General features: G+C 34.3%; 3 protein-coding genes across 3 annotated transcripts in view; all 3 read left to right on the forward strand.

Moving 5' to 3' along the window:
- Positions 1-3751, forward strand: part of LOC146956903 (uncharacterized) — a 30047-nt gene extending 26296 nt beyond the window's left edge. Inside the window, exon 4 of the mRNA XM_085749838.1 lies at positions 2923-3751. Within this exon, the coding sequence (XP_085605964.1) occupies positions 2923-3751 (829 nt within the window). The remainder of the gene's footprint in view (positions 1-2922) is intronic.
- On the forward strand, positions 3751-5677 carry LOC146956904 (uncharacterized). Its single transcript, XM_085749842.1, has 2 exons — positions 3751-4724; positions 5023-5677. The coding sequence occupies exons 1-2, from the start codon at positions 3751-3753 to the stop codon at positions 5675-5677; spliced, it is 1629 nt and encodes a 542-aa protein (XP_085605968.1).
- A 1415-nt stretch (positions 5678-7092) lies between these two features.
- LOC146956905 (uncharacterized) lies at positions 7093-15294 on the forward strand. Its single transcript, XM_085732506.1, has 4 exons — positions 7093-7462; positions 12479-13013; positions 13220-13454; positions 13868-15294. The coding sequence occupies exons 2-4, from the start codon at positions 12845-12847 to the stop codon at positions 14901-14903; spliced, it is 1440 nt and encodes a 479-aa protein (XP_085588632.1). The 5' UTR covers positions 7093-7462; positions 12479-12844; the 3' UTR covers positions 14904-15294.
- Positions 15295-20357: the final 5063 nt, after the last annotated feature.

The following is a 20357-nucleotide window of genomic DNA, read 5'->3' on the forward strand; positions in this document are numbered from 1 at the left end:
ATATTTATTTATTCCATTTATGATTTTTAAGAAATGTGACATTCCATTTTGTGAAGAAAAACTCTGATTTTATTAAGAAATTTTTACGTTGGGAAAACGGGGTGTTACAATTGGTATCAGAGCAGGTCGGTCCGTCCGGCCAAGTAGATGAGTCGTTGTGTCGTGTCGTCGTGTTTTCTAGTTAGTAGTTATTTTTTTATGTGATCATGTTTAACTGACTAACTTGATGTGGTTTTTGTGTTTTGTTTGAAGAAGTAATGACTAAATTTATTTTCTACTGTGCTTGAATTTCGAGTACGAAATTCTTTTAAGTTGGGGAGAGTTGTAACGCCCTCCTTTTTTTTAATTAGTTTTAGAATATATTTATGTATTTATATGATTTATATGAGGGATATATGATTTATTGAGATTAGATGTCTTTTTATAATTTAGTTAATATATTTTGTTGAGTGATATTTTGTTATATTATATGTTGGTATTTACTAGCATAATATATATGTTATTTGGTGTAGAAATATATTTGTTATTTTGTGTAGAAATATATATGTTATTTGGTGCAGAAATATATTTGTTATTTTATGTGGAAATATATATGTTATTTGGTGTATTAATATTATCAAGTGGGAGAGATATATATTTAGTAGAGAAATATTATTCATTAGATTATGAGGAATAGAGTAGTTTTGAGGTGTAGAAGAAATAAGAAGGGGGTTAGAATAGAAAGAAGAATAAGTTGTTGGGCCAAAATAGATTTAGGAAGAGCGTTTAGTATTATAAATAGAGAAGTTTAGGTTAGAAAGAGTTTATCGGAAACCGCTTTTTGGAAAAGAGGAGAACAAGAAAGAAGACAAGAGGAGAGAAAAGTCAAGAGAAGAGGAGAAGACCTTAGGAAAGAAGAATGCTGCCGCTGATTCAGGAATTAATCTAAGGTGAGGGTGAGACTATCTTGCATTAATATTAAGTTGTTAAATCATTAGATTACATCTAACAAGTTGGGGAGAGTTTGTGAGAATTTGAGAATTAGAGTTTTGAGAGAGTTTTGATGATTAGATGATGAAAACTTGTTGAATTGATGTAGAAATTGTGTACAGACCTTAGATAATCCATAGGATGATTATTGGAAGTAGTTTTGAGGTTAGAACCATGAGATTAGGTGAAACTTGGAGAAAATCTGCATTCTGCTCGAATTTTGATATTAAAACCTGTATTGATCGGTGCGGAATTGGTCTTAGGTGTAAACACGAAAGTTGTAGGTATGGATGTTAGCTTTCTAATTCCGTTGGTCTCACGTCAAAATGATTTATAGAACTTGAGTTATGGTCAAATTACTGCACGTAGGTCACAGTGAATTTTTATGGACTTTCAGCACAACTTTTCCGAATTTAAAATGAAAACTGGTATTGATCGGTATAGAATTGGTCTTAGGCGTAAACATGAAAGTTTTAGATACTTTTGTTAGCTTTCTAGTGGCTTTGGTTTGACGTGAAAATGATGTTTGGTCTGTGAGTTATGATGAAAATACTACAGGGAGGTCTTAGCAAAATTGTACGGTGACAACATTCTCTGTTTCATGTTTTTGCGTTTTGTTCATATGTTTCTGTTTTGAATTGATCTTCGTTGTAAACATAAAAGTTGTTGATATTTGTAATACCTTTCCAGTAGCTTTGGTTTGACATGAAAATATGTTGTGGATAATTTATTATGTTTTTACAAAGATACATAGTGAATTATTGTCGATGTTTAAATATGATGTTATATGAAGTTGTTTATGATTGATGAATATGATATTTTAAGATGTTGTTTATTATCATTTGATATTGTTATATTATGATATGACATGAATTATTTATGTGATCCATATGTTGCCAAGATGCTAAGATGTTAAGATGTTAAGACGTTAAGATGATAAGAGTTGTTAAGTCGTCGAGTCGTTATGAAGTCATCAAGTTGTTAAGATGTTATGTTGTCAAATGTTAAGATGTCATAGATGTTCATGAAGTTTCTAAGACGTAAGATGTTGAGTCCATGCATACTCATTTAAAGATGAGGGCTCATGCCTTGGAGCTTTTGCTCAACCACGACGATGGAGCTTTTGCTCAACCAGAGATGAGGGCTCATGCCCTAGGAGCTTTTGCTCAATAGCGACGAGGGCTTATGCCCTAGGAGTATCTTTATGCTCATAAGCGACGAGGGCTTATGCCCTAGATTGGTATCACATGCATTTGCATTTTCATGATGATTCAAGATGGTTTAAGACGTTAAGAGTTGCATAGTCGAGTCTAGATGCATTGTCAAGTCAAGTTGTTAAGTTGTGATGTTTTAACGAATTACTTTGTGATGCCTTTTAGTAAGATGATATGTGACGATGATTGTGACTGCTATATGATGATATATTGCTAAGATGAAATGATGATGTCTATGTATTTGATTGTAAATGTTAAATTATAAGATGTTTATATTGTTAAATGTAATTTATGATTTATGAGCTTAATATTATTGTTTGAGAAATCTCACCCCTTCTGCTTGAAAATGTTGCTCTTCGTATGGGTAACTTGCAGGTAATCAAGATTAGCTGCGGTCGTGGGTGACTATCTCTCACTGTGTCCTTAGGTGCTCTGATACGTAACGGGATTGGGATTTTAATACTATTTTCTGTTCCTTTACGTATTGCTTTTAAAGTTTAAGAATTATTATTGAACTAAGAATTTATGAGATCATTTAAGATGAGGCCTGCGTGCCAAGACTATTTTAGATGTTGAATTAATTCCGCTGCGAGATATTAAATAATTTGTTGATTGAATTTGAAGGATAAATATTTATTTATTCCATTTATGATTTTTAAGAAATGTGACATTCCGTTTTGTGAAGAAAAACTCTGATTTTATTAAGAAATTTTTACGTTGGGAAAACGGGGTGTTACAGCACCTGTGAATTTCACCAAGGAGCTCCTGGCCATGACATTGAACACTGTTATCCTCTTAAGGACGCAGTTCAGAAGCTAATCCAAAATAAAGAACTAGCTTTCTCAGACCCTGACCCTGTTGTTCCAAACAACCCACTGCCACCACATGGGCCAGCTGTTAATATGATTCAAGAAGACAGCTATGTTCACTATGCATGTGATATGAAAACTCCTCTGGTTCCGATACATGTAAAGATGTGTGAAGCAACTCTGTTTAGCCACGATCATGTGGCTTGTGGTATATGTTCAGTGGATTCTCGTGGTTGCAAACAAGTTCAGAACGATGTACAGGGGTTACTGGACAGGAAGGAACTTGTTGTCACCAGAAAAGAGAAGGATAAGAATGTTTGTGTTGTTACTCCGGTGTTCAAGACTCGGGAACCACTTGTGATAATGGTCGATCGTGCTAAGCCAGACAGTACTCCCCTGGTGATCTGCCCGCCAGAACAGTTGCCTTATTCATCTCAAAAAGCTGCGCCATATAACTATGAATACACCATTCTGGAAGATGGGAAAAAGGTACCTTTTGATTCGTCAGTCCCTGTAGAGAATATTGCGGAAAGTAGCAAGATCTTAAGGAGTGGACGGGTGCTCCCGGTTGTCGTTCAGAAAGAAGTCAGTGCTCCAGCCGTAGAATCGGTGAAAGAGCGAAGTCCAGATAAGGGTAAAGCTATCAGACAGCCCAACGAGATTGTCTATGAAGATGGTGATGGGATCCTGAAGCTAATCAAGAGGAGCGAGTACAAAGTAGTGGATCAGTTGCTACAAACTCTGCCAAAATCTCTATAATGTCTCTCTTATCCAGCTCTGATGCCCATAGAGAGGCTTTGATGAAGGTGCTAGATCAGGCTTATGTGGAGTACGATGTGACTTTGGGACAATTTGAAAGCATTGTAGGGAATGTGACTGCCTGCAACAATTTGAGCTTTAGTGACGAAGACCTCCCAGTGGAAGGAAAGAATCATAACCTAGCATTGCTTATCTCAGTCCTGTGCAAATCAGATTCTCTCTCTAATGTCTTGATAGATACTGGGTCCGCTTTAAATGTGATGCCGAAGTCCACTCTGGACCAGCTTTCATATTCAAAAGCTCTCTTGCAGCCCAGCACAGTGACGGTGAGAGCATTCGATGGAACCAGAAGATCAGTTTATGGGGAAATAAAGTTGCCTATCTCAGTGGGCCCGCATGAATTCGAAGTTACATTCCAAGTTATGAAGATTCAGGCCTCTTTCAGCTGCCTCCTTGGCCGGCCTTGGATCCATGATGCTGGGGCAGTAACATCCACTCTCCACCAGAAATTGAAGTTCATTAGTCATGGGAAGTTGATAACTGTCAGTGGCGAGTCAGCCCTGTTGGTCAGCAATTTGTCTGCTTTCTCTTACATCGGTGGAAATAGTTCTGATGGGTCATCTTTCCAAGGTCTCTCTGCTGAAGGAAGCACGAGTAAAGTTGAAACTAGTATGGCTTCTTTGAAAGACGCTCAGAAGGTGATTCATGAAGGAAGAACTGAAGGCTGGGGTCAGCTAGTGAAGCTGCCGGAGAACAAGCGCAAAGAGGGAATTGGCTTTCCAGATAGCAAGCCTGGGGCATTCAATCCAGCTGGAGGTACCTTTCGCAGTGCCGGTTTCATCTATGATCCACCCGAGACTAATGCAATCATTGAAGATCAATCTGAGAAGGTGGCACCTGTCTTTGTGACACCTGGAGGAGCCTGCTGCAACTGGATCGTTGTGGATGTTCCTTCTGTGATACCTCGTTCTAAGTAATGTGTTTGTCTTTGTTTTTGTTTTTCTTTAAGAGGACTCATTTCGTCCTGCCCCAGACGAAAGTGAAACTTTGTAGGGCTTTGTGTTTTTCTTCAAGTACTTCTGTTATTAATGAAAATCGTCGTTTTTATCACGGCCTTTATTTTACTTTATTTTATTTTATTTTAGTGCTTTTTCTGGAAAAATGGTAATACATAAAACCAAAAATTGTTCTTTTTTTCTTTTTTTTCTTTTAAAAATCAAACTCAAAAGTCTGTATTCACTCATTTAAAATCAATCATAAATCATATGCAGACTGAACACAAATGAGCCCGTTGAACACGATAATCCTATGCTTCCTCCCAGCTTTGAGGTTCCTGTTTATGAGGCGATGGTAGAAGGAGATGAAGAGATTCCTGATGAGATGAGATGGATGTTAGAACGAGAAAGAAAAGCTATTCAGCCTCATCAGGAAGAGATAGAAACTGTCAACCTGGGTACAGAGGAAGACAAGAAAGAGATCAAGATTGGGGCATTGATGGATGCTACTGTTAAGGAAAGAGTTATTGAGCTTCTCAGAGAGTATGCTGACATTTTCGCATGGTCATACAAGGATATGCCAGGGTTGGATGCCGAAGTTGTGGAACATCGTCTGCCTTTAAAGCCCGAGTGCCCTCTTGTTAAGCAGAAGTTGAGGAGATCTCATCCTGATATGGCCCTCAAAATCAAAGAAGAAGTGCGAAAGCAGATTGATGCCGGTTTCTTAATCACATCTGAGTACCCTCAATGGTTAGCCAACATAGTACCTGTTCCAAAGAAAGACGGTAAGGTCAGAATGTGTGTTGACTATCGAGATCTGAACAAAGCTAGTCCAAAGGATGATTTCCCTTTACCTCACATCGATGTATTGGTTGATAATACTGCTAAATGCAAAGTGTTCTCCTTCATGGATGGTTTCTCCGGTAATTGACTAATTTTCTTTCCTACTTTGTTTGTCTTTACCTAATTCACGGTAATAGACAGGTTTTTTTTACCTAATTCACGGTAATTGGCGGTATTTCCTTTTCTGTTGGTCGTTACCTAATTCACGGTAATTGACGGTATTCCCTTTTCTGTTGATCGTTACCTAATTCACGGTAACAGACAGGTCCGTTACCTAATTCACGGTAATTGACTAATTTCTTTCTTGCATGTTTGTCTTTACCTAATTCACGGTAATAGACATGTCGTTTACCCAATTCACGGTAATTGACTAATTTCCTTCTTGCTTGCTTGCCTTTGCCTAATTCACGGCAATTGACTGATTTCTTTCTTGCTTCGTCTGTCTTTACCAGTTCTAAAGGTAACAAACATGTGATTACATCTTTTGTGAGGTCGTCTTTACCAATGTAAAGGTAATAGACAGTCATTTCCTCCCCAGTGTTGATTGTCAGTTTATTCCCCAGTCGACGTGTGTTTGTTGTCGTTGCATCCGTAAGGATATTGCACGCATGCATAACATAATACTCATAAGCATTACACTCTTAGCATCTCGATTGGTCCAAAAGTGGTGTACTTAATATTTAAGTCTCTTCGACCCTTCGATTTAAAAGTTTTCTTTCAAATCTTCGTGACGAAGAAACTTAAATATGGGCATCTGTCATACCCCATTTTTGGACCAGTTAAAACCTTCGGTCGTATTTTAAAGCGGCTCAAGATCTCTTTTACTTTGTTTTAATCAGTTAAAATCCTTGTCTTGCCGTGTTTAACATTTTAAAACTTTTATCTTGTATTTTAAAGCAAGTATAATTTTATTCGTGTTTCACGTACTTTTAAAAAAATCGCTTTTTGGGTATTTTAAATTTTCACGCTTACTTTTACAAAATTTAAAGTCTTCTTAATTCATTTCTTCTTAACCTTTTTAATTAATTTTCTTTTCGTTCGTATCGTTTAGACCATTCAAAGAGTTTTCGCTCGCTTGTTAAAATACCGTTGTTTTACCGTTTTAGACAAAATTTCGGCAGAGAGGTATTTTAAAATACCTCATTTATGGTAAGCTTTTGGTCTTTTATTTATTATCCTTTCTTTATTTCCTTTTATTGTTATTATTATTATTATTTTTATTATTATTATTATTATTATTATTATTATTATTATTATTATTATTATTATTATTAGTTTTTATATAGATTTAATTTGTGTTGTTAGTAATCACGTGGGTTGTCCCACATACATAACATTTTATTTGTTCATTTTTATTAGTCCATTTATCAGGTCCATATGTCAGTCTGCTATTGGTCATTCAATGACTTGGTCCCCAATTATCGGATGAGATGCTGGCGTTTGGTATCATACACAGTATATATAGTATAATATATTGCAGAGAGGAACCCAATCATTGCCTTACACTGTAGCAGCGGCAGAAAAACCCTAATTCTTCCTTTCTTTTCACTTTTCCAAATCAAACTCCAAAAAATCATAAAAAAATTTATGAATCATGAAGAACATTCATGATACCAAAAATACTTTCCAGTAACTATTCTTCTTACTCAATCATCAAACAAATCTAAACACAGAATCATAATCACACAATCCAAATTCGAATTTCACACTACAATCATGGATTCGGATAGTTCAACATAGATCTACCAACTCAAACTCAATTTCCGTACGGCTCAAAGAAGAAGGAGAAGGAAAAGGATGCAAGGATATAAGGAAGGAACGGCTAGTACTTGAAGTTTTCCCGTCTTGAGTTTGTTCTCCGTTCATAACCGAGGTAAACCATCTTCATTTCTTCTCCGTTTGTTCTTAAACTGTCTCTGATGTGATTGTTTTGATTGAAAATGTTTGAAATATTGAAGATGGAAACCGAGTTTTTATTTTTGAAAACGTAGATCTAAACAGATTTGTATGTTGCTTGTTGTTTTTGTGTTCGAGATCCAAGTTCGTTTTGAGTTTAGGAACAAAAAGGTTGAAAAGTTTGAGCTTGTTGTTTGTTATCCGTAAGAATTTTTTTTTAAAAAAAAAAAAAGGAAGAAAGAACTAAATCTAATTATGCTTCGTTTTAGATACAAATTGTGATTAAAATCTTCTGCCAAGAGACACTAGCAAAACCAACAGAAAGAGTAGGAGTGTAAATTTGAAAATATTTCAAAAAACCTTTTGCTAGATCTACTTCTTTCCGTTGATTTTCTTCGAAATCCAAGTTCGTTTTGAGTTTAGGAACAAAAAGGTTGAAAAGTTTGAGCTTGTTGTTTGTTATCCGTAAGAATTTTTTTTTAAAAAAAAAAAAAAGGAAGAAAGAACTAAATCTAATTATGCTTCGTTTTAGATACAAATTGTGATGAAAATCTTCTGCCAAGAGACACTAGCAAAACCAACAGAAAGAGTAGGAGTGTAAATTTGAAAATATTTCAAAAAACCTTTTGCTAGATCTACTTCTTTCCGTTGATTTTCTTCGAAATCCAAGTTCGTTTTGAGTTTAGGAACAAAAAGGTTGAAAAGTTTGAGCTTGTTGTTTGTTATCCGTAAGAATTTTTTTTAAAAAAAAAAAAGGAAGAAAGAACTAAATCTAATTATGCTTCGTTTTAGATACAAATTGTGATGAAAATCTTCTGCCAAGAGACACTAGCAAAACCAACAGAAAGAGTAGGAGTGTAAATTTGAAAATATTTCAAAAAACCTTTTGCTAGATCTACTTCTTTCCGTTGATTTTCTTCGAAATCCAAGTTCGTTTTGAGTTTAGGAACAAAAAGGTTGAAAAGTTTGAGCTTGTTGTTTGTTATCCGTAAGAATTTTTTTTTAAAAAAAAAAAAAAAGGAAGAAAGAACTAAATCTAATTATGCTTCGTTTTAGATACAAATTGTGATGAAAATCTTCTGCCAAGAGACACTAGCAAAACCAACAGAAAGAGTAGGAGTGTAAATTTGAAAATATTTCAAAAAACCTTTTGCTAGATCTACTTCTTTCCGTTGATTTTCTTCGAAATCCAAGTTCGTTTTGAGTTTAGGAACAAAAACGTTGAAAAGTTTGAGCTTGTTGTTTGTTATCCGTAAGAAATTTTTTTTAAAAAAAAAAATAAAAAGGAAGAAAGAAGCTAAGGAAGAAGTGATATCTGTGCCGATCTAGAGAAGGAGGAAAGGTGTTGGTAACAATTTAAAAACCCTAAATTCTTGTTTATATATCACTCTGTTGGACCGGTTCGGTCGAACCGACCCGTTCCTGAACCGGTCCAGCTTCTTTAATCCAACCCAGTTTCCTTCTTGAAGCCCAAACACGTCTTGCTTAGCCCACTTTTCTTTCTTTTGCTTCAGGTTTTCAGTTTCACTATGCACACACTACTTTACAGCCTGCACCCCCTCTGTTATGTTAAAAATGTTTTTCATTGCATATTACTTTCGTATTTACAAGCTTTACTTCATATTTTTCTTTCTTTAGCATGTTAACCTCACTTATAACCACATTTTTTTTTAGTTAGTACTCTAATTTCATATCATACTTAATTTTAGTGTTATGTCTTGACTGCATCCCATATTTTCTTCCTAATCAATCACAAACCCTTGAAAGCAAATGGAACTTTTTTCTGGAGACAAAACAGGGAACGTCCACTGTATATAACTTTTTCTGGTATGATGCCTAACATCAAACTTTTTGACAATTTGAATCATTAGTGTTATATGTTATTGTTATAAGCACTTAGCTACTCTAAGGCATTTTCTCAAAACAAAATAAAAAGCTACTCTTAAGCATGTGGATGGGATCATTACCCCCATTAAGTCATACTTAATTTTAGTGTTATGTCTTGACTACATCCCATATTTTCTTCCTTTTTAATCTTGTCGCATGCTGGTTTCATTTTAGTGCATCCATTTTTTTGCTTTGACAATTTAGTGTTATGTCTCTGTTTGTTACGTAAGCTTCTCATGTCAAAAAAAAATAAAAAAATAAATATTGGAAAAGATGAAGAAAAGGGAGTAGCGCCGTTGGCCTAAAGGAACAAAAATGTTTTGATAAAATGAATTGTAAACCCTAAAAATGTGCTTTTATATGGTGTTGATATTGGACCGGTTCGGTTGACCCGCTCCAGGTCCTGAACCGGTCCATATCCATGTCCCTTAGGCCTGGCCCATTCCTGCTCTCCTTCAGCCTTTTCTGCTTTGTCTAGTGTTTCTGCTATGCACATACCACATGCTTGCTGTACCCCCTGTTTCTTGTTAAAATCTATTTCTTGCAGCACTTTCTAATCTTTTATTTTGGCATAGCATTTTAATTTGTGTTTCATGCATTGATTAGCTTAAATTGGAGTCTAAGTTTTTTTCATCAAATCTTACATTGTTATTCATCTTTACTTGTCGGTTTGAATTTAGTGTCCATGCATTCTAACTTTTTTTTTTCGGTTCAGGCTTAAGAAATACATTTCCATGCATACTTCATTCTCTTTTACTTGGTTCAGCTTACTTTGACTATTTTTCTTGCACGTCGATTTTTTCATTTTTATTTTTATTGATGCTTTAGTATTTTTAAATTGTTTCAAATACCATGATATTAGCATAACTAGAAAATGGATGTATATTTTGTTACCGTTGGTTTGTAGCTTGGCAAAGAGGTCATAGAATGTATCTAGGAATTTTTGTAATAATGTAGGTAACACAATCACCGACACTTGCACAGACACCATATCACTTTATCGCTTTTATCTCGCTTTATTTTTTCGCATCGTCACGTTAGTTTACCGTTAGTTTAGTAAAACTTTTTTATCTCAAAAATCAAATAAGCAAAAGTCAAATTATTTTCTTAATAAACCTTGGATCCAAATCCGAGAGATTTTTTCTTTTATTTTCTTAATCAAATTCCTAAATGAACTTTAATTGAACTTAGACTAAATTTCTCAAATAAAATGAAACAACCTCACTTCCAATTTTATTCTTTTATGTTCAAAATAAAAATAAAGTTAGAAAGAGGTTCCCACGGAGTACCGTGGATGATGCGGGTGCCTAACACCTTCCCTAATCGTAACCGACCCCCGGATCCAAAAAAAGGGTTTTTCAATCTCATTTTTCCCTTCCCAAGAATAAAATCGAGCAAGTCCGGTAGATTGAAGGTTCAAGTCCAATCAATGGATTGACACCCGAAAATCTTGGTCTACACTAACCCACAAAAAAATATTTTTGAGAGTGAACTACATTGGGTTTTGATCCCTTTTCTTTAAGGGTATGCCGTATGTAGACAAATGATTTTATCCTTCCAAATCAAATAACAACAAAACATACTTCTTCTCCCTTCATTCTTTCACTTAAGCTTTAAGTAAACATTTTCAAATAAATAAATGAATTAACACAAGATAATCATCGATCCACAAAATGACGACTTTACTGGGGACTTAAATCCTATGCGGGTTAAACCCACCTTACTTCCTTTATTTTTGTGCTTTATTGTTTATACTTTGTAATTTACCTTGTTACGTGAGGGGTGAGAAAAGAAGTCCTACACCCGGACTTGAGTGAAACATAAGATAGGACGGAGTACGATCATAGTGTCATACCAGGAGTAGTCCTGCGATATGTGTGCATGTGATATAACTCCACTCAACGTGGGTTCAAGAGTAATATTACGTCACCATGAGTAGTCGTGATTGGCGTTATTATTTTTGAAATCCATCAAGCGTTGAGGACCTTTAGATCACCCTTAACCCATCTTGGCCTTTCATTAGGACGTAGTGCGGTGACTAAACCAAGAGTAGTCTTGACTTTGGTCGTCACGCGATACTACACTCAAACTAGACTTCCTTACGAACTATTGGTCTAGGAGTTAATCCTACGCACCGAGATATTCATAAGGGTAGTTGTAATTTGGGAACTTGGTAGAACCTTGTTACAAATGCAGTTGAAACCATAGTCCTTACCAAATGGCGTTGTTGTCCCTAAACTCCAACATTGTGGAACTTAAACCTCATCATGTTTTCCTTGCATAATCATACATACATGCATTCATCCATAAACTTATTTTGTATTAATTTGTTGTATTTGTTTTATGTATTTGATTAAACTGATTAAGCTTTACTTATTTTTTATGCAGTTTGTGATTGTCTCTTTAATTGGCAGGGGATCACTTTATTTCTTTTAAATTTCTGAAGTAGTACACAACAACTCAAGTTCTTCCTTTTTTGTTTAAGTGTTATCTTGATTGATGGATATCGATTTAGACGAATATTCGAAGAAATATTTTCATATTTCTAGGGAAGAGATAGAGAAACTTAGGATGAGAATTGGTAATAATGATGCTTGGTTTAAGTTTACAATTAGGAATATGCATAATGATAGAGAGAGGGAGAAACAACATGGTAGACCATCACTCCGACCACAACCTCTTGCCCACATTATATCCCTAACTGTCAAACCTAATCAAGAGGAGAATAGTAAACAATTGGCACTGTTTGGGACAATATCTACTCGAGCTTACATCAAGAAGAGAATGGTATCTACTGAACAAGAAAACGTTAAGCTTAGGCAAGATGTTCTTACGGAATACCATAGTCGATTCGGGTCCCCTATCGAAACCAACCCCCGGACTTTGAATCTCAGGGTTTTTTTTCTAATTTTTCCCCTTCCCACGAATAAAAAGATTGGCAATTCAAAACCAAACAATGGTTTGATATCCGAAAATCACCGACTACAACTAGTATTCTTATCCACTTATTTGTTCAGCCATTATGGTTACTTTGTTTTGTTTGGATTACTGAGTTAGTTTCATTTTGATATTTTTTATTTTGTTTAATTATTGGGTTAACTTTTAGGCAAGGTTTCACAAAATACTATGGAGAAGAAACAGCCACATCAGACTTCGGGCGATAGTTCTCAGAGGAAACGACCCCATCAGACTTCGGGCGATAGTTCTCTGAGGAAAGAGAAGAAGCAGTCCACTGGTCCACCTCCGGTTAAGAGTTTAACCGTTCTTGTTCATTGGTGACCATATTCAACCAATTTTTTTTTTTTTTTGAAAGAGGCAGAAATAGAAATCATAAATTATGACCAACTCTTATTTTGAAAGAGGCCATTATGGTTACTTTGTTTTGTTTGGATTACTGAGTTAGTTTCATTTTGATATTTTTTATTTTGTTTAATTATTGGGTTAACTTTTAGGCAAGGTTTCACAAAATACTATGGAGAGGAAACAACCACATCAGACTTCGGGCGAAGGTCCTCAGAGGAAACAACCCCATCAGACTTCGGGCGATAGTTCTCTGAGGAAAGAGAAGAAGCAATCCACTGGTCCACCTCCGGGTAGTTCTCTGAGGAAAGAGAAGAAGCAGTCCACTGGTCCACCTCCGGGTAATAGTTTAACCGTTCTTGTTCATTGGTGACCATATTCAACCAATTTTTTTTTTTTTTTTGAAAGAGGCAGAAATAGAAATCATAAATTATGACCAACTCTTATTTTGAAAGAGGCCATTATGGTTACTTTGTTTTGTTTGGATTACTGAGTTAGTTTCATTTTGATATTTTTTATTTTGTTTAATTATTGGGTTAACTTTTAGGCAAGGTTTCACAAAATACTATGGAGAGGAAACAACCACATCAGACTTCGGGCGAAGGTCCTCAGAGGAAACGACCCCATCAGACTTCGGGCGATAGTTCTCTGAGGAAAGAGAAGAAGCAGTCCACTGGTCCACCTCCGGGTAGTTCTCTGAGGAAAGAGAAGAAGCAGTCCACTGGTCCACCTCCGGGCAAGGGTTCTAAGAAGAAATCTCATACGCCTCCGCCGCCACTTAGGTAACTATTGAGCTGAACTAGATATTATATAATGCATAAATTAATGAATTCAATGATAAATAGTTTTCAAATTATTAGTTACTGAAAAGTTATACTATGTATTTTACCCATGAATATTGTGGGTCTTTAATTTCAATTATTAGCTTACTAAAGACAGCTGGAAAAGAGATAAATCAAGATTTAGTAGATAGGAAGATATTATGATCGACCATGTATAGTTTATAGTTTAATCGGTTTATGGATCAGATTCTTTATCCATCTTTGTGTTCCACCATCTGGTCATCTCTTTATAAAATTGTAACACATCGTAACTGAGTAATGTTCATGCATGAATATAATTGATGCCTATGAATCAAAAATATAAATCATAAAAAGTGTCGTGTTTATGATTATACTTTATAATTTATTTTCAGTCCGGTTAAATACAATCAAATGCCTATGAATCATAAGAAGAAATGGTTTATCAACGACGATGTTGGCGGTAGTCTTAGGAAATATGGTGAAATCATAACTTGGTTGAGGGTAATGGGGAGCTTTGATGGTAGTGTTTTCGAAGATATTCCAAATTTAAACTACTCCGGGAATGGATATCCTCTGCTTGAAGTTGAAGTTGTAATATCGTCTCAAAAGTCGGCTAAATTTGTTATTACTAAATCCTCCCTCTACATGATTGCATGTACTGTTAATGGCCTGAGTTTTCAGTTTAAGGCTGAGTTTGACATTGAGTCATTCACCATATTAGAAGACTATGATGGGAAGTATACGACTAAGCCATGGGAATCTGCTGGTCCATCAGATATGATTGGTGCTATTAATGCACTTTGTAATATGGATCCTGAAATTGACATGCATAAAAAAGTTGTTATGCAACCATACGTTCGAGCATGTGAGGTCTTTTATGTACACTTATGTGAGGCTGCTAGATGGTATGTGGTTGAATCACTTGTCTACAGAACACTAGGATGTAATTCTACTGTTGAGGTGTATGAAAATCAAACATATGAGGATGAAGCGAGTCATGTCCTCAATGGTCTACTTGGTGCAAATGTTTCTGTAAATGAAGATGTTTATTCATTGGTGAAGGGAAATAGACCTCTTGACTTCGAACATAAAGTTAATCTTCCTACTAACATTCATAAATTCATTCACTCATTCAAACAAATGAGCAAGGTGTGGTTTACTTATTCATTGTCTCAGAAGAAGGTTTTTAATATGTTTCCTGAAGATGTTTCAACTTTTAAAATGCGATCCATTAAGAGTTTGAGGTGTAGTCTTGGTGTTCTTTGCAACATCAACCTTGATAAAATCTTGAAAGAATGGAAGAAAAAGAGAGAAGATGATCCACAAGAAATGACCGATGAGGATTATAAGTACATGGTAAAGCGAGTTTGTGAGTTGAGAAAGGAAAAAAGAGTTTTTTGTCCTAAAAAAATAGTAACAACTGATTGAGAAGAATGCTCAAATCCATGCACAAAGTGCGAGGCCTTCGCCATTCATCAGTAAAAAAGAGCGTATGGATTTCTTCGCAGGGTCACATTCAAATTTTGAGGAATAATCTACTTCATGAGCTTGAGAGCTTCCCAGTTTGTTTTATCATTTTGTTATTTTCTAGCTTTCTGTTATGTACTTTGGAGTCTATCCCTTGGCTCAGTCTGTTAGAAAGGGAATTATCATGTTTTACTTCACAAGTCTATCCCTTGGTTTTGTTGTTAGAAAGGGAATTATCTTGTAATGTTTTATATTTGTAAGTCTATCCCTTGACTTCGTTATTAGAAAGGGAATTATCTTGTAATACTTTATTTATTATTAATGTAATGTTTAAGTTGTTATGTTTACTAAATTGCTTCTTTGTAATACTTTATTTATTATTAATGTAATGTTTAAGTTGTTATGTTTACTAAATTGCTTCTATAGGTCCTTCGATAAAAAAAAAAAATTGCACATTTTTTTTTTGCATTTTAGCATATCATGCATCATTTTGCATTCATAAAGGGTCAAAACCAAGTCTCATGCTTTACTCCTTTCTGCCGCAGTAAGCAAAAGTGGCCCGACGTATTCAGTACAAACTGACTCGCATTCACTGTACTCGAGCTTACATCAAGAAGAGAATGGTATCTGCTGAACAAGAAAACGTTGAGCTTAGGCAAGAGGCTCTTACGGAATACCGTAGTCGATTCGGGTGCTTAACACCTTCCCCTATCGAAACCAACCCCCGGACTTTGAATCTCATTAGAGTTTTTTCTCATTTTTTCCCTTCCAACGAATAAAAGTAGAGAATTCACATATTGACGATTCGAAACCAAACAATGGTTATGAATGAACAATGTTAAATCTCTTGAGGGAGAGTTTCACCGTTCATATTTGTAGTTTTATCCGACTCGAGATATTAGTGGTTGCAGTTGCGCATAGAGCATATGATTCACACAATAAAATATCAATCCAAAGATACCTTTGTATTCAATTATAGCTAATAAATATAGGTAGATTTGAATAAGTAAATTGTAATGTAAGTCCTAGTCCTTGTTTGAGGCTTTTGTCTTGCCTTAAATTGAAGTGACCTTCATCTATTTTTCTATTTTCTTATAATAATAATAATAATAATAAAATGTTTAGAAAGAGTTCAATATTCTCATCACAAATCATCATTATTAAGTCATTATATTTTCTCATTTGTCTTGCACCATCACAGGTTTAGAAAGAGATGTAGTTTTTCTTATAATTTATCAATTAACAGCCTAAACTTAACAAATACAATTCAGGAAATTTAAAAGAAAAGAAACGTCTTGAGCTGGCTGTACTTGTACATCGAAGGAGAGAACAAAAAGCTGGATTGGTTTAAGTTTAACCACCAAGTTCTTAAAATCAGTTAACTTAACCTGCTCACTTACCATTATGGTAGAGTAACCATGACAGAATTGCACGAAGGATTCTTACCAAGAATTATAGTTTAGGTTTAATCTTTCATAAGGTTAGTGTGTTGAAGGTTTAGTTATTTCCAATTTACTCTATCTAAACTTAAATACAAACTGTACTAACTAACATAACAATGAAGTTTCAACTTTCTGGTTATACATCCTCTTCATGCACTTTGAAAACATTAGATAACCTCCATTAAGAAACATCTATTGTTGAATTTTAGAAAACTAAACTACCCACACGTCATTTATATGATTGAAAGTTGAAACATGATATAAGTTTTGTTTATTCCATTAAGAAAACTAACTATCCACAACACTATGATGGTTTAGTTATATTGCATTGTATTTTCGTTATATAGTAAACAAAAGAAACAAGTTGAAAGTTTAGTACAATTAATTGTGAAAATTTTAGTAAGAAAACAAAACCATGAAAACAACCAAAACTCAAAAGGGATGAACCAAAAACCCTCCAGTTACTTTTTACAGAAATTAAATTCCATATGGATTAGTCTAAAAAATAATTCCATATGGATTAGTCTAAAAAAATAAAGTATATGAACAAGAACAATAAATCTGCACCAGCTTGTACCCTGTAACTATTCTCATTTCCTTTACTAGACAAATTTCAGGAGAACCTCTCCAGAGCACTCAATTAGAATCTACCTCCAATACCAATACCTCCAAATGCATACAACTCCCACTCCCATGTTCAACTGGTAGAGTGTGAAGATTCTTAGAAACACCAACACCACCGCCACCGCCACCACTACCAACAACAACAACGAAAAATCCAAGGTTTATGGGTGCTCCATTTGTGGTTTTAAATTCACATCTGGCCAGGGACTTGGTGGCCATATGAACTTTCACCATGCACCGACACCAATGGCTTTGGAACCAGACAAAGAAGATGAAGAACCACCTACAAAAAAATGAATGTCTCTTTGGATTTGGATCTCAACCAAAGAGAATCCAAGTTCGCCTTGTCATCCAAGCAAGAACAAACAAGTCTTGTGTTTTGTGCACCTGCTGGGGTGGATTATCATTACTGACAAGTGACAAGGTTTTAGTTTGGGATTCACCCAACTGGGTTTACATTCAGTTCTTAAATATATTTGTTGTATGATCATGTATTTTTATCCTTTGTCAACTTAAATATATTCAGTTCTTATTTTTATCCTTTCTCTAAAAAAAACTTAAATAAGAACCTGATAATTTTTATGAATTCAATTGTTTATTGAACAAAATATTTAAGAATTTTTAATTGAAAAAGGTCTTCTCAACAACTCATGTATTAGTTTTTTTTAGTGTCATTGGTTTTCTGTTGTTGCTATTTTTTCTGTGGCAGAGAATGTGATGAAATATTATGACTACGAAGAGAAAGAGAGGCGTAAGTGGGTTATTAGTACTATCCAAAATATATTTGTTTAAGTTTCATTGTTTATATTAAAAAATTATGATGAAAACTGATTTTGTGAGTATGAACATACAAATTTAATAAAGTTCAAATCAGTAGTTGAGAATAAACATAGAGTTAGTTCTCTGAAAAATAGAAGTACCAATTTGAGTTTTGAAAATGTCAACCAAATTAGGGTAGGATAATTTTAGAGACATTTTTTCAAAATTCAACTATGCATTCACAAAAATCATTTACAGCACAAGGTGTTCTACAAATAAAAATAAACAAAAGTAAATAGGAGTATAACATACAAAAACCAAGAAATTATAACATGAAACTCGAATGAAACAACCACAATAAAAAATTCGGAAGTTCTAAGAACTCAAGAGGATGAGTGTAACGGTGATAAAAATTAAAATTGAAGTCTTCTTCACTGCTTCTTTTTCACAATCTTCTTATTTTGGTGGCATCAATCAAAATTCGAAAAGTTAGAGATCTATTTTCTGTTATGTCATTATGTTTTAAAAAGTTACTATCAACGTGGTCCTTATGTTTATCCACTTACTACAAAATTAGTCCTTAGCATTTGCTTAGAACGACTGAGTAAAATTTGACAAAGTCAATGACCTTTTTGAAATATCATAAAATTAGATATATATTTAAAGTGTCTTATAAAGTCATTGACTAATTTGATGGTTTATTCGATTCTAGAATCCTCTCACTAATTATAATGCTTTTTTTACAAACAAGAACCACTAGTTGTACACCAACTATATATGTCTTAATAACAAGATTAGTAGCCTTTTCCTATGGTCAGCCGTATTCGTCACTGTTTACTGCACCAAAATTTCAATTTTATGGTTTTCTAGCTACAGGGCAGGACTATACCTACGGACATACTGTAGCTAAAACTGATTTTTCAGTTTCTCTTGCATATTTTTTGGTCTTTGAGTATCATAATTCTAACCATTAACTTCAAGACTTTAATTCTAGGAGTGCAATAAAGTTATGTTGCAAGTTGTCTGTTTGGTTTCTACTAGAGGCTGGGAAGCTCTTGAAATCTTGGTTGATTATGAGGTTGTAGCTCATATATGGTGCAAGAAAAGGAGTGTGGTATAGCAGGGTTGGTTTCACTTTGATATCTTGGCCAATTTAGGTTGCAGCTAGGGCCTCGCCCTATATTTATGAGCACATTCCTCTATCTTTTTGTCAAGCTTTGCTTGATGATGATTAATATAAGAGCGCTGCTATATACAACGAAGCATTTTTTCCGAAGCAACATGGACCCTTTTTATTTTTTTTTTTTAGAACGTGGATCTCTTTTTTATAATATCTTAATCAATTAATAAAAAGGTATAAACAAAATTGTTTTCTTAATTTATGCCGGAATTGATGGAATACATCGGTGTAATGGTATTGATTGACCAATGAGACACTGCTTAGTAACCATCGTGAAGGATTCGAGAAAATTCCTTCGCTTGATGTAGCATTTCCCTTAATATAATAATGGAAGAGTTAGTACTTTGATTAGTATTTTTGTATTTTTTTCTTTCGGGTTTCGACCCTTTGTTTCTAAGAAAGTTATGATTTTATTTTATAGATTATTATGAAAAAAATATAGTTATGATTTGTGGATTTAAGTTAACTAAATTTTTTTCAAAATTAATTACATATTTATTATTTATACATTGTTATATAATGTTAATATGTTTATTAAATACCAAATAAATTATTTTGATTATTATCAAAAAAAAAATTGACTGTATAAAAAAATAGACGATTTAAAAGAGGATAATGCTCATTGTTGCGAGCACACAAAAGCAAGAAACGCACGACATCATCTCATCCATTGAATATCACCACCACACACACGGCCATGATTTACACAAAATAAGGAATTAAAGTTTATTATTTTCTTTAAAAAAAGCGCACAGTGCATTCTTGCTATTCTTGTGGCCTTTCCTTCGTAACAGGCCCGGCCCTTTGGCATGTGCAAGGTGAGCTACGGTGTCGGGCCTCGCAATCTTAGGAGCCTCAATTTTTTTTTAATATAACACTCAAAAGTGTTGGTATATATAACAAAATATAAAAAATCAATAGACATCTTGGAATAGTTTAGTGATAAAATAGAATGCACTTGAGTCATCGGTCTTGAGGTTCAATCTCGAGCATCTATGTGAATTTGAACCAAATATAAAAGTCTTAATTACATACACAACTACTAGGCCATTACAATTTAAAATGCATTTCAGAGTTATCTATGAATGTAGAAAACTACTATATATCTTGAATTTTTTGTCATCTATTTCCATTAACAATGCAAATTAAATCCGTTAAATAATTAGTATTTTTTCTGTTGTTTTAAGTTTAATCATGCTAGTACTAATTTGCTACTATTTTTTTCCGATATTAGTATTAGTTTATCACTGTTTAGATAACAAAGATTATTTATTTAAGCAACAACAATCAATATACTTAAGACCCATTTTGCACTAAACAAAATGATGATTCTTTTTTTTTCCCTCAAAAAAAAAAAATGATGATTCTTTTTAAGTTTTTGGTGTTTCTTTTTATTATGAAATATGAACC

This window comes from Medicago sativa, chromosome 1 (genome assembly GCF_051527215.1).
Source record: "Medicago sativa cultivar Bolivia chromosome 1, Bolivia_mono, whole genome shotgun sequence".
NCBI lineage: Eukaryota > Viridiplantae > Streptophyta > Magnoliopsida > Fabales > Fabaceae > Medicago > Medicago sativa.

Excerpts from the sequence above, each read along its gene's own strand:
- LOC146956905 (XM_085732506.1), top strand. The coding sequence starts at position 12,845 with ATGGAGAGGAAACAACCACATCAGACTTCGGGCGAAGGTCCTCAGAGG. Across the intron at positions 13,014-13,219 it reads GTCCACTGGTCCACCTCCGG|GCAAGGTTTCACAAAATACT; the intron begins GTAATAGTTTAA and ends GTTAACTTTTAG. Across the intron at positions 13,455-13,867 it reads ACGCCTCCGCCGCCACTTAG|TCCGGTTAAATACAATCAAA; the intron begins GTAACTATTGAG and ends ATTTATTTTCAG.
- LOC146956904 (XM_085749842.1), top strand. The coding sequence starts at position 3,751 with ATGTCTCTCTTATCCAGCTCTGATGCCCATAGAGAGGCTTTGATGAAG. Across the intron at positions 4,725-5,022 it reads TCTGTGATACCTCGTTCTAA|ACTGAACACAAATGAGCCCG; the intron begins GTAATGTGTTTG and ends AATCATATGCAG.